Source organism: Lontra canadensis, unplaced genomic scaffold (genome assembly GCF_010015895.1).
Source record: "Lontra canadensis isolate GAN:19392208 unplaced genomic scaffold, GSC_riverotter_1.0 scaffold2, whole genome shotgun sequence".
Taxonomy (NCBI): Eukaryota; Metazoa; Chordata; class Mammalia; order Carnivora; family Mustelidae; genus Lontra; species Lontra canadensis.
In genome coordinates this window covers 1,432,244-1,450,105 of record NW_022630996.1, presented here as the reverse complement: position 1 = coordinate 1,450,105, position 17,862 = coordinate 1,432,244, and the positions used below count along the sequence as shown (strand labels likewise).

Genomic DNA, 17,862 nt, shown 5'->3' with positions numbered 1-17,862 from the left:
ATAAATTATCTATATCATATTTATTGAAATAGAATGAGCAGACCTAGAATAAACTTTTAAACAAAAATATATGTACATATTAACATTTTAGACAGACTAGAGAAAAGTGGGACATTTTGTAAGCAACTGTACAAGGACAAATATTTATGAAGAACATTTGCTTTCAAAAATGTCAGGTGGTTGGGGCGCCTGGGTGGCTCAGTGGGTTAAAGCCTCTGCCTTCAGCTCAGGTCATGATCTCAGGGTCCTGGGATTGAGCCCCGCATCGGGCTCTCTGGTCAGCAGGGAGCCTGCTTCTTCTCTCTCTCTCTGCCTGCCTCTCTGCCTATTTGTGATCTCTCTCTCTATCAAATAAATAATTAAAATATTTTAAAAAATATCAGGTGGTTGTATTTCAGTGAAAGAGACTCAACACTCATCTTGCACTCATCTCCATGCACGCACCATTCCCTAATATTTGTCCACAGCCTCTTGGACAGCTATTTGGGTGTAATCTGCAACCAGCATCCAGAGGCAGGAAGAGACAGAAGAAAGAGACCTACCATCCCACATTGGTAGGTGGCAGGTTTAATAAGCAAGGGAACTTCCAGGCTTGTCCTGGGAAGCCACAAGATGAGTACATCTCTGCACTCGCTTGCCACGTCTTAAAAGTTTATGTAGAGGTCCTACCTGGATTCAGTTATGGATACAGAAGGCCATCACCAGTTCAGTACCAGGTCACATAGCTTCAACACCACATCTCCAGCTCAAGCCTGTATCTTGGTGTGGGGAACACACATTTCGAGGACAGCAGAGGAATCTCCAGTTCTGTCCTGCCCACAGGTTAACTGGCAGTCAAAGTCTTCTTGATGACCCCCGCCAATACCTCATTATACATTCACTTCTGAGTCAGCACCTTTACCCAGAAAGGACCTTTAATTTTGTTGGGAGACATTCCCCACAACACGGGTATGTGGTCAGTTATAACATCTTAATTATTAGGCAAAGGCAGTTCTTTTCATCAGTAAAAGTAAGTAGTTAAAAATAATTACCTGTGAAGCTACAATGCAAATTTAGTTTGAATATTAATTCAGAGGGACAGCCTGCCTTGATTGTAATGGTTAATGTGCTGAAATGCAAGAACAATCCATCTAAACCTAGATATCGTGTGGTGTCATGTTGTTGTGCATAAGTAATTGAAGGACCAGATGAAAATGTGAACAAAGTCTTGCTCAGAATACTACGGTGGGATAAAAGAAGTCAGAAGCAAACCTAGATTTCCAGACCTTTAAAAGGAAGGTACTTACGCACTGGAATACAACATTTAGTGTGTCTGAATGGAAAATCGGATTTTTGTTGGAACAGAATAGAGAGAGAGTAAGAAGAAAGGAATAGGCTTCAGTTATCACAAGTTTGTTTTTATTTTGTACATTCATACTACTATTTTCAGAGGCATGAATTCATTATAATGTATGCACACTTCAGGGGAATTTAATATAACAATAGTCTGAAATAATCACAATTATGCTGATGCTACCCAGTTAATATTAATTCATATATATTAGGTATGGGGATAAAAACCAAGAATATTTATCCCATATTATCAATGAATAAATAACAACCAAATGACCGTAGTTCCTCGTGAGACTAGTAATATGAATAAACACTGAACATAGGCCATCCAGAAGACGATGGTGGCATCTCCTTCTTGGCTGAGGCATTGTCAGCTTTCTGCCCTCTTTAGAAAGTCCAGAGGTTTACACTCACGCCCACCACACAGGGACACATCCCATCCCATCAGGCTGTCAGTCTGTGGATTCCATGGTAGATGGTTCTTGTTAATTCCTCATCTTGACAGCCAGCTGCTGAGCCCTGTTAGACACACCGTGCAAGTAGAGTGATGCTGGCCTATCTGGGTGTCGAACCTAAATCACGGTGCTGCGTTTACGAGTTTGGCACGAGCTCAGGCTCTGCACTGACATTCATAGCCTTTAGCTTTGTTTGCATTTGTCTCAAAGCACGCTCTTTTGTTTTCCAGGGAAATTTGAGTTTCTCGTGTGTGGAGCCCTACACAGTGCCTGTCTTTTTCAATGCTACCAGTTACCTGGAGGTGCCAGGACGGCCTAACCAGGACCTGTTTTCAGTCAGTTTCCAGTTCAGGACTTGGAACCCAAATGGTCTTCTGCTTTTCAGTCAGTTTGCAGATAATTTGGGCAATGTGGAGATTGACCTCACGGAAAGCAAAGTTGGTGTTCACATCAATGTCACGCAGACGAAGATGAGCCAAATAGATATCTCCTCAGGTTAGTGCAGTCGGTTTGCTGTTTGGTTCTGAAACTGCTGTTAGGATTTCCACAGCTAACATTGCTTTTGTTTTGTTGGTGTTGCGTGCTCGAGGTTGTTTGGGTTCCGACTCGGTGAGATTCTTACTTGCCTGCCCGGAGTATTGATTGAATAACAGAATCTTGAAAACTGGCTCAGAGGGTGAGGGGTGGGCGAGGAAGAAAGTTGGTTGAGACTGTCTCAGAGCACCAAGATCTTCTCTTGCTGTTACATGCTAGTTCACATTAATAGGGCCATGGACATTACTCTAGGTGAATATTTTATGTTTACAAAGAATGTCTATTTTACGGACATAAGAGTGCCTGGTACTGTTTGACTTTATGGACATTCAAATACCTTTTACTATTAGTAGCAAGTATAAATTAATTTAATTATGACTTTAAAGATATATGCAACTGCTTGAATCAAAACCTCAAAGTGATTTCTAAATTTATGTAGATTTTTGGGAAAAACAACAACAAGAGGTAAGTACAAAGAGGAATGAAAAGATGTATGTATCAACTGAGGGAAGACTGACTGTCTTGGTTTGACAGGGTAATTTTTAAAATTGACTTCACAGCGGTCTAATAAACTGAGGCTTGGGTAATATTGTTAATTGAACAAACGTAGCAACTTTGGGATATTCTTTGATTAATATGATACAAAGAAAGCTGAGATAGCAAAGTGAGATGTTGCCGACAAAAAGTAGTCATGACAGGGGACTCTTAAAGACTAAAAGTTTTCATCAAATGTCTTTAGATGTTCCTTGCAGTAGATGTTTTTATTTTGTGAAGAACTACTTAGAAGATAGAGAAAATTAACATTAACCGAGCAGCTTGTGCAAATGTACCAAATACTGAGAGAGGAAGTTCGTAATAAAAAATTGTCAATTGCATGGCTGCTCACTCTGATGTCGAAATATTCCATGTTCACTTGGGTCACCATTGGAAACTCGATAAGGTTTCTAACACGTTACACTGTCTGTGTCCATGTCATTTCCCTGTAGGCTGTCAGCTCTTTGAGGGCATAGGCTCTGCCTGTTCTTCTGTTCTTGCATATGGAAGAGCACCTGGTATAGTAGAGGCGCTCTGGGAAGGTTTGTGGAGTTAACATTGTGGCCCTTTAAACTGGTGTTCACTAACAGAATATTTCCTGCTGAAGCATATGCGTCCTTGCATGAAATAGGCTTTGTGTTTCTTTAGGGCATGGTTGTATAGACTATTACTGAGAAGGATTCAAGGAAGATATAGGGACCATGATATCAGAGGTGTGTCTGGATTATTGAACTCAAAAGCCATTGTGTACCTAGAGATTTGCTTTTTCTGTTTTTGCTTTGTTAGTTTTGCTTTCCCCTGAATGTTTGGAGTCAAAATGATTGATCAACCATATTTTATCACTGCTTCCCAGTATAAACTCACCTGGGGAGATTTAGAGCAAATAGAAAATATCCGGAGAGACCAGAAAAACACATAAAACAAATACACATACAAATATTTACCACAGTTGAAAAACATCCCGTTAGATTTTATTATGATTAATGATTCTTTTCTAATGACTAAAAACATAAAAATATAAGTATGAAAGCCTCCCTCCCTCCTGACATTCTCTGAACAAACCCAAATTCCTAGTGGTTTTCCATATAACAGGAAACATTATAACGGAAATAATAGGACCATAAATATTGAGATCAATAAACATTTCCTAATTTAATCTGGTCTAATTTAAGACTCTAAGATATTTTCATCTAATTTAAACTATGTTTATGAAAAACTAAAAGGAAGAAAGAAGAAAGGAATCTAATATGCAATTACTAATTTACCTTAACAGATTTGCTTAAGTATGAGAAAATTGGACTTGAGAAATTTTTGTTAATTTAGCTAAGAATCTGTGCAAATTAAGGGAAACTGATAGGAAATCTCAACATGTCAGTAACCTTGGTTTTACATATTTTAATGAAAATACCTTACTGTTCCAAATATTTATTTTTCCTATACACAGAGTGGAAACCATGATCTTAACAGTTATCATTGCTCAAGTGTCAGAAAGATTTATGAGTAAATATAGATGCACATACGTTTTTAAAAGTTATATCTTATATTCATTTATACTGTGTTTATTAAAAAATAAAGGAAAGAAAGAACAAAGGAATCCGATATATGACTACATTCATACATCCATCCTGTAAATACAAATGGAGTCCATAGAAGGCAGTTTTCATCTGTATTTAAAGGTACCTTAGCAAATTCAATTAAATATATGAGTAACTTAGTGTAAGTAGCAATACTGAGAAAATAATTTAGAAAGCTAAGTTAACTGAGGGCACTAATGTTTGCTTTAACAAAGGGAAATAGTTCTGTATTATGTCTACCTTATTCTTAGCAGCAGCATAAACACTGAAGTCTGTCAGTCCCTTTTTACTTTATTTTTAAAATAGCTTGGTTGTAAAAATGTAGAAGATACACAAAATTTAGAAGAGGAAAGCAGCCACTGCTAGCATTTCCGTGTACAATGTACACATGTACACGTAAACACTGTTCAGTAGTGTATCGAGAAGTTGTTATAGAGACACTCAGTGCCTGTCAGTACGTACTTGGAACTTGGTTTTATGTTTAGTGAGTAAGTTCTGTGGTCCGAGATGAAGCTAATTTAAGTGGTTCAAAAGGCTTTTTATTCTGTCTTGGACAACATTGTTCTTTGATGATAAAGTCAAACTAAAGCCTGTAAGTTAGTATTCAATATATTTTTCACCCTCCTTGTATTTTTCCCCTCTATGTTGTGATTGATTTCAGGTCTCCTTAGTTTTGACAGTAGACTCAGCTTGTAAAATTCAGTCAAACTCTGAGTAACCTTGACTTTGCAGAGTGGGTTATCTTTCGTGAAAATATTTTCCAAGTCACAAAAATCAACTTTTATAAAACATCCCATTATATTTATTTCTATTTAGAATGATACTTAGATTTATGCTTTTCCTTTGGCTTTAAGTAAGTAGTAAAGGGGAAGAAAAGTGCTAAAAGGGTCGGATGGATAACGTGTTCATTCAACATACTGTTTAACATTCAGATCAGAACCCTGGAGAAGGTGCCCTAGAACTGTGTTTTAAAAATTATTTGGGGTTGGGGTGCCTGGGTGGCTCAGTGGGTTAAGCCTCTGCCTTCGGCTCAGGTCATTTTCCCAGGTTCCTGGGATTGAGCCCCGCATCCGGCTCTCTGCTCAGCAGGGGGCCTGCTTCCTCCTTTCTATCTCTGCCTGACTCTCTGCCTACTTGTGATCTCCGTCTGTCAAATAAGTAAATAAATAAATAAATAAAATCTTAAAAGAAAAATGATTTGGGGTTTTTAAAATTTGTTTCTCCAGCTTTTTTGGGATAGGATTAACAAATTCAAATTATATATATTTACATGTTGTACAGATTGTACAATGTGATTTTTTTAAGGTGTATGATAATACATTGTGAAATAATTACCACAGTCAAGTTAAGTAACACCTTTTGTGTATATGTGTGTGTTTGTGTGCACATGCACAGTGAGAACACTTAAGACCTATTCTCTTAGCAAATTTCAAGTATATAGTGCAGTATTATTATTATTATTATTATTATTATTATTAAAGATTTTATTTATTTATTTGACAGAGATCACAAGCAGGCAGAGAGGCAGGCAAAGGGTGGGGGTAGAAGGCTCACTGCCAAGCAGAGAGCCCGATGTGGGTCTTGATCCCAGAACACTGGGATCATGACCTGAGGCAAAGGCAGAGGCTTTAATCCACTGAGCCACCCAGGTGCCCCTACAGTGCAGTATTATTAAGTATAATCACCATTGCTATACATTAGATTCCCTGGAACATTTTCCTCTCGTAACTGAGTTTGTACCTTTTGACCAACATTTTCCCATTTCTCCTACCCTCCAGCCTTTGGCAACGATCATTCTACTCTTTGGTTCTATGAATTTTCCTTTTTTCAGATTTTACATAAAAGTGAGGTCATACAGTATTTGCCTTTGTGTATCTGGCTTATATCATTTAGCATAAGATCTCCCAGATTAAATGATTTTGGTCAAAACACAGAAAACACAAGAAAACATTTTATATTGCACTTAATACCTACTGAAACTCGGTTTGCTGCTTTAGATGCACTCTTACTGTTTTTATGGGTTTTTTTTCTCTTTTTTTTCCATTAAATTTTTCATGACCCATCAACTGATTTTATGACCGAAAAACAAGTGACCTATGGTTTAGAAAACATTGACCTACAGATCTGTCTTCTCATTTGAAGAGTTGGAATTTTTTTTTAAGCCTTCCTTAATTCTTTTTTTTTAATTTAGATTTTTTTTTTAAAATTTTATTTCCTATAAACATATAATATATTTTTATCCCCAGGGGTACAGGTCTGTGAATTGCCAGGTTTACACACTTCACAGCACTCACCATAGCACATACCATCCCCAATATCCATAACCCCACCCCACCTCCCAACCCCTCTCCCCCCATCAACCCTCAGTTTGTTTTGTGAGATTAAGAGTCACTTATGGTTTGTCTCCCTCCCAATCCCATCTTGTTTCATTTAATCTTCTCCTACCCCCCTAACCCCCCATGTTGCATCTCCTCTCCCTCATATCAGGGAGATCATATGATAGTTGTCTTTCTCTGATTGACTTATTTCGCTAAGCATGATAACCTCTAGTTCCATCCACGTCGTCACAAATGGCAAGATTTCGTTTCTTTTGATGGCTGCATAGTATTCCATTGTGTATATATACCACCTCTTCTTTATCCATTCATCTGTTGATGGACATCTAGGTTCTTTCCATAGTTTGGCTATTGTGGGCATTGCTGCTATAAACATTCGGGTGCACGTGCCCCTTCGGATCACTACGTTTGTATCTTTAGGGTAAATACCCAGTAGTGCAATTGCTGGGTCATAGGGTAGTTCTATTTTCAACATTTTGAGGAACCTCCATGCTGTTTTCCAGAGTGGTTGCACCAGCTTGCGTTCCCACCAACAGTGTAGGAGGGTTCCCCTTTCTCCGCATCCTCGCCAGCATCTGTCATTTCCTAACTTGTTAATTTTAGCCATTCTGACTGGTGTGAGGTGATAGCTCATTGTGGTTTTGATTTGTATTTCCCTGATGCCGAGTGATATGGAACACTTTTTCATGTGTCTTTTGGCCATTTGGATGTCTTCTTTGCAGAAATGTCTGTTCAGGTCTTCTGCCCATTTCTTGATTGGATTATTTGTTCTTTGGGTGTTGAGTTTGCTAAGTTCTTTATAGATTTTGGACACTAGCCCTTTATCTGATATGTCGTTTGCAAATATCTTCTCCCATTCTGTCAGTTGTCTTTTGGTTTTGTTAACTGTTTCCTTTGCTGTGCAAAAGCTTTTGATCTTGATGAAATCCCAATAGTTCATTTTTATCCTTGTTTCCCTTGCCTTTGGCGATGTTCCTAGGAAGAAGTTGCTGCAGCTGAGGTCGAAGAGGTTGCTGCCTGTGTTCTCCTCAAGGATTTTGATGGATTCCTTTCTCACATTGAGGTCCTTCATCCATTTTGAGTCTATTTTCGTGTGTGGTGTAAGAAAATGATCCAATTTCATTTTTCTGCATGTGGCTGTCCAATTTTCCCAACACCATTTGTTGAAGAGGCTGTCTTTTTTCCATTGGACATTCTTTCCTGCTTTGTCGAAGATTAGTTGACCATAGAGTTGAGGGTCTATTTCTGGGCTCTCTATTCTGTCCCATTGATCTATGTTTCTGTTTTTGTGCCAGTACCATGCTGTCTTGATGATGACAGCTTTGTAGTAGAGCTTGAAGTCTGGAATTGTGATGCCACCAACTTTGGCTTTCTTTTTCAATATTCCTTTGGCTATTTGAGGTCTTTTCTGTCTCCATATAAATTTTAGGATTATTTGTTCCATTTCTTTGAAAAAAATGGATGGTATTTTGATAGGAATTGCATTAAATGTGTAGATTGCTTTAGGTAGCATAGACATTTTCACAATATTTATTCTTCCAATCCAGGAGCATGGAACATTTTTCCATTTCTTTGTGTCTTCCTCAATTTCTTTCATGAGTACTTTATAGTTTTCTGTGTATAGATTCTTAGTCTCTTTGGTTAGGTTTATTCCTAGGTATCTTATAGTTTTGGGTGCAATTATAAATGGGATGGACTCCTTAATTTCTCTTTCTTCTGTCTTGTTGTTGGTGTAGAGAAATGCAACTGATTTCTGTGCATTGATTTTATATCCTGACACTTTACTGAATTCCTGTACAAGTTCTAGCAGTTTTGGAGTGGAGTCTTTTGGGTTTTCCACATACAGTATCCTATCATCTGCAAAGAGTGATAGTTTGAGTTCTTCTTTGCCGATTTGGATGCCTTTAATTTCCTTTTGTTGTCTGATTGCTGAGGCTAGGACTTCTAGTACTACATTGAATAGCAGTGGTGATAATGGACATCCCTGCCGTGTTCCTGACCTTAGCGGAAAAGCTTTCAGTTTTTCTCCATTGAGAATGATAGTTGCGGTGGGTTTTTCATAGATGGCTTTGATAATATTGAGGTATGTGCCCTCTATCCCTACACTTTGAAGAGTTTTGATCAGGAAGAGATGCTGTACTTTGTCAAATGCTTTTTCAGCATCTGTTGAGAGTATCATATGGTTCTTGTTCTTTCTTTTATTAATGTGTTGTATCACATTGATTGATTTGCAGATATTGAACCAACCTTGCAGCCCTGGAATAAATCCCACTTGGTCGTGGTGAATAATCCTTTTAATGTACTGTTGAATCCTATTGGCTAGTATTTTGGTAAGAATTTTTGCATCTGTGTTCATCAAGGATATTGGTCTGTAGTTCTCTTTTTTGATGGGATCCTTGTCTGGTTTTGGGATCAAGGTGATGCTGGCCTCATAAAATGAGTTTGGAAGTTTTTCTTCCATTTGTACTTTTTGGAACAGTTTGAGGAGAATAGGAATTAGTTCTTCTTTAAATGTTTGGTAGAATTCCCCCCAGGAAGCCATCTGGCCCTGGGCTTTTGTTTGTTTGGAGATTTTTGATGACTGTTTCAATCTCCTTACTGGTTATGGGTCTGTTCAGGCTTTCTATTTCTTCCTGGTTCAGTTGTGGTAGCTTATATGTCTCTAAGAATGCATCCATTTCTTCCAGATTGTCAAATTTGTTGGCGTAGAGTTGCTCATAGTATGTTCTTATAATTGTCTGTATTTCTTTGGTGTTAGTTGTGATCTCTCCTCTTTCATTCATGATTTTATTGTTTTGGGTCCTTTCTCTTTTCTTTTTGATAAGTCTGGCCAGGGGTTTATCAATCTTATTAATTCTTTCAAAGAACCAGCTCCTAGTTTCGTTGATTTGTTCTATTGTTTTTTTGGTTTCTATTTCATTGATTTCTGCTCTGATCTTTATGATTTCTCTTCTGCTGCTGGGTTTAGGGTTTCTTTCTTGTTCTTTCTCCAGCTCCTTTAGGTGTAGGGTTAGGTTGTGTACCTGAGACCTTTCTTGTTTCTTGAGAAAGGCTTGTACCGCTATATATTTTCCTCTCAGGACTGCCTTTGTTGTGTCCCACAGATTTTGAACCGTTGTGTTTTCATTATCATTTGTTTCCATGAATTTTTTTCAATTCTTCTTTAATTTCCTGGTTGACCCATTCATTCTTTAGAAGGATGCTGTTTAGTCTCCATGTATTTGGGTTCTTTCCAAATTTCCTCTTGTGATTGAGTTCTAGCTTCAGAGCATTTTGGTCTGAAAATATGCAGGGAATGATCCCAATCTTTTGATACCAGTTGAGACCTGATTTAGGACCGAGGATGTGATCTATTCGGGAGAATGTTCCATGGGCACTAGAGAAGAATGTGTATTCTGTTGCTTTGGGATGAAATGTTCTGAATATATCTGTGATGTCCATCTGGTCCAGTGTGTCATTTAAGCCCTTTATTTCCTTGTTGATATTTTGCGATCTGTCCATTTCAGTGAGGGGAGTGTTAAAGTCCCCTACTATTATTGTATTGTTGTTGATGTGTTTCTTTGATTTTGTTATTAATTGGTTTACATAGTGGGCTGCTCCCACGTTAGGGGCATAGATATTTAAAAGTGTTAGATCTTCTTGTTGGACAGATCTTTTGAGTATGATATAGTGTCCTTCCTCATCTCTTATTATAGTCTTTGGCTTAAAATCTAATTGATCTGATATAAGGATTGCCACTCCTGCTTTCTTCTGATGTCCATTAGCATGGTAAATTGTTTTCCACCCCCTCCTTTTAAATCTGGAGGTGTCTTCGTTTCAAATGAGTTTCTTGTAGGCAACCATATAAATGGGTTTTGTTTTTTTATCCATTCTGATACCCTGTGTCTTTTGATTGGGGCATTTAGCCCATTAACATTCAGGGTAACTATTGAGAGATATGAATTTAGTGTCATTGTATTGCCTGTAAGGTGACTGTTATTGTGTATTGTCTCTGTTCCTTTCTGATCTACTACTTTTAGGGTCTCTCTTTGCTTAGAGAACCCCTTTCAGTATTTCCTGTAGAGCTGGTTTGGTGTTTGCAAATTCTTTCAGTTTTTGTTTGTCTTGGAAGCTTTTTATCTTTTATCCTTCTATTTTCAATGATAGCCTAGCTGGATATAGTATTCTTGGCTGCATGTTTTTCTCGTTTAGTGCTCTTAATATATCATGCCAGCTCTTTCTGGCCTGCCAGGTCTCTGTGGATAAGTCTGCTGCCAATCTAATATTTTTACCATTGTATGTTACAGACTTCTTTTCCCGGGCTGCTTTCAGGATTTTCTCTTTGTCTCTAAGACTTGTAAATTTTACTATTAGGTGACGGGGTGTGGACCTATTCTTATTGATTTTGAGGGGGGTTCTCTGGACCTACTGGATTTTGATGCTTGTTCCCTTTGCCATATTAGGGAAATTCTCTCCAATAATTCTCTCCAATATACCTTCTGCTCCCCTCTCTCTTTCTTCTTCTTCTGGATTCCCAATTATTCTAAAGTTGTTTCGTCTTATGGTGTCACTTATCTCTTGAATTCTCCTCTCGTGGTCCAGTAGCTGTTTGTCCCTCTTTTGCTCAGCTTCTTTATTCTCTGTCATTTGGTCTTCTATATCGCTAATTCTTTCTTCTGCCTCATTTATCCTAGCAGTGAGAGCCTCCATTTTTGATTGCACCTCATTAATAGCTTTTTTGATTTCACCTTGGTTAGATTTTAGTTCTTTTATTTCTCCAGAAAGGGCTTTTATATCTCTCGAGTGGGTTTCTCTAATATCTTCCATGCCTTTTTCGAGCCCGGCTAGAACCTTGAGAATCGTCATTCTGAACTCTAGATCTGACATATTACCAATGTCTGTATTGATTAGGTCCCTAGACTTTGGTACTGCCTCTTGTTCATTTTTTTGTGGTGAATTTTTCCGCCTTGGCATTTTGTCCAGATAAGAGTATATGAAGGAGCAAGTAAAATACTAAAAGGGTGGCACAACCCCAGGAAAATATGCTTTAACCAAATCAGAAGAGATCCCAAATCGTGAGGAGGGAGAAAGGGGATAAAAAGAGGTTCAGAAAGAAAAAAAAAATGAAACAATTAAAAAAAGAAAATGAATAAAGAAAAAATATAAAAAGGAAAAAAAATATATATTAGATAAACTAGTTTAAAAACGTTGAAAAAGAAAAGGGTGAAAGTTAAAAAAATTTAGCAGAAGAAGAGAAAAAAAAATTGAAAAAGAAAATTAAATTAACTGCAAGGCTAGAGAATCATGGGGAGAAAGCCATGAGTTCCGTGCTTTGCTTTCTCCTCCTCTGGAATTCCGCCGCTCTCCTTGGTATTGAAACTGCACTCCTTGGTAGGTGAACTTGGTCCTGGCTGGGTTTCTTGTTGATCTTCTGGGGGAGGGGCCTGTTGTAGTGATTCTCAAGCGTCTTTGCCCCAGGCGGAGTCGCACCGCCCTTACCAGGGGCCGGGCTGAGTAATCCGCTCGGGTTTGCTTTCGGGAGCTTTTGTTCCCTGAGCGCTTTCCGTAGAGTCCGGAGGACGGGAATGAAGATGGCGGCCTCCCAGTCTCCGCCCGGAGGGGCCGAGAGCTCGGGGCCCCACTCCTCAGTGCGCTCTCAGAGAACAGCGCCCAATCACTCCCATCTCCCTGGCCTCCCGCCGCGCTCCGAGCTGACCGAGTCTGCGACCGGTTCAAGGTAAACCCGAGCTGAGAGTCACTCCTCGGCTCCGTCTCTGTAGCCGGCTTCCCCGTTCTAATACCTGCGAGCTCTGCGACACTCAGACACCCCGATCCTTCTGTGACCCTGCGGGACCTGAGGCCACGCTGACCCCGTGTGTGCTTCACCCCGGTTTAGCCTCTGGAGCGATGTCTCTCAGCGGAACAGACTTAAAAGTCCCGATTTTGTGCTCCGTTGCTCCGCCGCTTGCCGGGAGCCGGCCCCTCCCCCCGCGGTCTATCTTCCCGTCGCTTTGGATTCACTTCTCCGCCAGTCCTACCTTTCAGAAAGGGGTTGATTTTCTGTTTCCAGAATTGCTGTTCTTCTTCTCTTCGATCTCCCGTTGGATTTGTAGGTGTTTGCAATCTTTAGATAAGCTATCTAGCTGATCTCCCGCTACCTGAAGTAGTCTCAGCTGCTACTTCTCCGCCATCTTGACTCCTCTCTGAAGAGTTGGAAGCTTGGAGGTATTTACACTGTCAGTCCATTTTTGAAAACTAAATGTATCTTCCAGGAACAATATTGCAATATTATAATGGTAGTAAAAAAGTATGTTTGATGTATATTAAAAAAAAAAACCTACCTACCATTTAAAATAAGGTTTTTACTGCAAAATTCCTAAATTTTATGCCATTAAATTATGCACAGGTGTTTACAATAATACTCTAATGTTGTGGTCTACTCATATTAATAAGGTCATAAAATGTGACTCAGCATTTATATAGTGGAAGGGAAGTGATTTCTGTTAATTATTTTTCTTATTGAAAAAAAATCAGTTTCTATCCATGTAAACAAAGCCTTTTAGAAAAGGCATTCAGAAAATACACTGCTTCTAAATCAGCTGTTTTCTAGCTGAAGTATTAGAACCTCGTTTGTTTATATAGATACTGCTTCAGTTTTAGAATGACTTTCAGCATCTGCAGGGCCTCAGAAACCTGTATTCAGTAAAGATCATCTCTGTTTGTATTTCTTTCTCTACAGAAAATCTTTGTAAGGCCTTGTTTTATTTTTGTTTTATTACAGTGTCCTTTGTATATCTTTTGAGTTGCATTTGGGTGTGTTAAGGGAAGATGTTTTAGTCTAATCAGGCTCCTGTACCAAAATAGATTGGATGGTTTAAGCAACGGACATTTATTCCTCAGATTCTGGAAGATAGAAACCTGCCTTCAGGGTGCTGATGTAGTTGAATTCCCTGACATAGTTGAATTCTGCTAAAGAAGGCCATCTTCCAAGTCAAAGACTGCTACTTTCATTAGCTGTCTTTGGGGCTAGAGAGCTCTGTGGGGTCTCTTTCTGTAACAACACTAACCCATTCATGAGGCCTCCAATTCATGACCTAAGCACCTTCCACAGGCCCCACCCACTAATTCCATCACATTGGCCATTAGAATTTCAACATATGAATTTGTAGGGGGGGGGATACGAACATTCAGAACATAACAGAAGGAGTAGACATTTTCTTGGCTTCTGGTAGAGCTGGGGAACTGGGTGGTAAATACTGGCATGTTTCCAGTTCATTGTTGGCAAATGCATTTCCCTGGAGCTGCTCCTGGCACACTCTATCCTAAGCAATTAGAGTATCTCTTCTCTTGATTTTATGAACATTTGAAAATGTAGTTAGTACATTAATTCTGGAAAGAATTAATTCATACCAATTTCAAAAGTTCAGTGATAACTTGCATCATGAGGTTGGTTTCTTTTTCATCACATAAGGAAAAAAAAGTTTAGTTTGCAGTACTGTTTTTTGTGTTCTGCTTATTGAGATATGATTTTCAACTCTCTGATTTCCAACTGCAGATATTATTTCAAGATTTCTTAAAATGAATTTTTACAACTCAGTGCACGTGGGTGGCTCAGTCAGTTTGGGTTCTGCCTTCAGCTCAGGTCATGATCCCAGGGTCCTGGGATAGAGCCTTGCATCAAGCTCTTTGCTCGGCAGGGAGCCTGCTTCTCCTTTTCCCTCTGCCACTCCTCCTGCTTGTGCTCACTCTAAGCTCTCATGCTCTCTCTCGGTCTAAAAAATAAAACCTTAAAAAAAGGATTTTTACAGCTTAAAAATTAAATGATGTTTATCTAGGCATACTTCACATACTTCAAGTGATTTATTTTTTACAATGCAAAATAACTGGAGACCTATTTAGTAGTGTATATTATATTCCTTAATTCAAATTAAAACCATAATTAATAGAAGCCTTAAAAATGTCATTCACCTTGAGTATTAAATTTATATCATTCTGATTCTAAAGAAATAAAGAAGTACACAGAGATATTTATCACAACATATATAAAATAATAAAAGTAATAGAAAACAAACTAGGTGTTTTAAGTGAAGAGATGCCTTTAAAAGCTGTATTGTCAAATGGAACACTATTATATCATTAGAAATCATGTTTCTCAAATAAAATTTAATACCATTAGAAATATAATACAGTGAATTAATATGTTAATGAAATTTGTATTGAATATGATCCCAATATTATTATTAGAAATATATAGATAGCTAAAAAGCAGTTCAGAATGGAAAAAAAATCTGAATAATACTAATTATCTCTAATTGGTGGGTTATTGTTCCCATTACTAACATTTTTTCATTAGTAACATCTTAATACATTTTCCATAATACTCAAATTTTCTACAATAAATATCAATTACTGTTAAAACAAAATAAAAAGGTGTACTATAAAATAATTGAGGATAAAATGATATTCCAAAAAGTATAATGGTTAACCACATTATGAATGGAAATTACATAGACAAAGTTATATCGATTCAAAAATTCTAGTTTCTCTACTTAATTAGAAGCAGCTAGTCGATTTTTAAAAAGTTTGTCCTCAAACGCTGAGCTCCAATTTAATTCCCTTAATGGCATTTACCTAACAAATGGGGCCTGTTGTGAAAGACAGTATGGCTCTGGATTCTGAGAAAGCTTGGAGCATGGGGAGGGCTGATTCCTAGAGCACTGTGCTCACTTTGATTCCGAATCTAGACTTGTGCCTGGCCAGCACGCCTCCTCTTGTTAAGTAAAAGACAAAAGTGAGAAGGATGTAGGTCTATAGATACAGATCTATAGATTAAATATAGATAACCTTGGACACATCTAAACACCATTTGCTGATATTTTTCTCCCCAATTCACAAATAGACTGGCTGTGAGAGCCACATGGAACCAAGTGAAAAGCATTTGAGTGAATGGTATGCTGCTCCTGGGTAGCCTCACCTAGCTGACTTTGTATTATATTTCAATTCCCAACGTGGCTGTGCTATCATCATGCAAGCTGAGTGGAAATCTACCTTTAATTATACTTCAGTGCATGCTGGTGCATTTTCACATCAATAGAAGCATTATATTTCGACATGAAAGGAGAAAGAGGCTGGGGGGAAAGTTTTGTGGTATTAGGTATTGACTTATTCTTTAGGAAGCAAAGGGGACATTTTAATTTATAATCACACTCCAGGATGCCATACCTACTCTAGTTTCTACAGTGTTTCTGGGCCTTTTAAAATATTCTGTGCCTTTTTCAGGGAAGATGAATAAAACATGATTGTGTGTATGTGTGTATAATAATTTTTAAGAATTGCAAGGAGAGGATAAAATCTAGTAAGCTTAGGTGGATAAAATGGAGGTAAAAACTCCCAATAGGGACCAGGTCATGTTTTAAAAGCTTCCATTTACTGTACAAATAAACTAATCAGAGGGGAAAAAATCAGATATTACTTCTACAGACTATAAGAATAAAAATGAATTATGCCAGACCAGCAGAGAACAGAGCTCTGGAACCCCAAACTTTATATATGGATATGTTTGAAGATGTTTCCAAAACAAGAGGAGAGAGGGCACAGGAGCAAACTGGCTTTGCCTAAGGCCCTTTTTCTTTGCCTTTCATAAAAGTTTTAAGCACTGTAACTTCTCTGATGGATGAGTAATTGGTGAATTTAACCAATATAGATTTATGTAGTAAAGAGATAATAAATCTGCTGATAATAGGCCAGGGTTCGCCACAGAATCAGCACTGATAGGATGTATAAAGAGAGAAAGATTGATGAGCAGGAATGGACTCACACAGTTACAGAGGCTCAGGGGTCCCAAGATCTGTAGCCGTAAGCTGGAGACGCAGGAGAGCCTGTTCCACCACCTGTCTCCAAGCCCGAGAACCCAGAAGAGCTTGTGGTCTAGGATCCAGTCTGAAAGCCGTTCAAGACTCAAGGCTCATAGGTTCAAGACTTAAGAGCTGATGTTTCAGTTCTGTCTGAAGACCAGTGTCAAGGCTTAAAGAGAGTCAGTCGGAGGGGGGAATTCTTTCTCATTCCACCTTTTTCTTCTGTTCAGGCCTTCATTAGATTGGTTGAGGTTGGCCCACATTGAAGGAATCGGCTTTACTCAGTCTCTGGATTCAAATGTTAATCTTACCCAGAAACACCTTCACTGACATACCCAGATAATGTTTAACTACGCATCTGGACACCCTGTGGCTCAGTCAGGTTGATGCATAAAATGAACCATCACATCAAATTTAGATATTTTAGGTATTTTTCCACTGAGTATATAATTTTGTTTTAAATAGTTAAAATAGTTTTGGCATGGAGTAATTGGAGATTGGTTGCTTTCATAATCAGAAAGGACACAAAATAAAATCATTGGATTATAACCTCCCCTCCAGTCCCCCTTCCCTCCTTTCATTAACCTCATGAAGATGCTTACCTGGGATAATTAACCAGAGACTTGAGACTGTGAGATAGTACCATTGACAATTATTTATCTTTGTTCCTTTCGTGAACAAAGAAGCAATTTGAGCCATTCCGTCTGTGAACAATATAGCCTTTTGAGTTAGCTGGTGCTTTATTATAATTAGTTATAGAAATGAGCCTTTTGGAAAAAGTGATACCACAGGTTTTGGGAGAGCTACATAGGACCTCTTTTTTTTTTTTTTTTTCCCCCACCATAGCACGTACCCTCCCCAGTGGCCCTCCCCCAGCCAGCCCATCCCTCCCACCCCACTTGCCCCCAGTAACCCTCAGTTTGTTTTTCCTGAGATTAAGAGTCTTTTATGGTTTGTCTCCCTCTCTGGTTTTATCTTGTTTCATTTTCCCTTCTCTTCCTCTATGATTCTCTGTCTTGTTTCTCAAATTCCTCTTATCAGTGAGATCATATAATTGTCTTTCTTTGATTGACTTACTTCACTTAGCATCATACCTCTAGTTCCATCCATGTCATTGCAAATGGCAAAATTTTGTGTTTTTTGATGGCTGCAGAGTATTCCATTGTGTGTATATATATATATACACACATATATATATGTATATATATATATATACATATATATGTGTGTGTGTGTGTGTGTGTGTGTGTATATATATATATAT

At 38.3% G+C, this 17,862-nt stretch overlaps 1 protein-coding gene across 1 annotated transcript in view; it reads left to right on the top strand.

The window, feature by feature from the left end:
* The window catches only part of CNTNAP2 (contactin associated protein 2), a 1,928,204-nt gene that overhangs the window by 872,412 nt on the left and 1,037,930 nt on the right, over positions 1 to 17,862 (top strand). Inside the window, exon 8 of the mRNA XM_032866749.1 lies at positions 2,018 to 2,282. Within this exon, the coding sequence (XP_032722640.1) occupies positions 2,018 to 2,282 (265 nt within the window). The remainder of the gene's footprint in view (positions 1 to 2,017; positions 2,283 to 17,862) is intronic.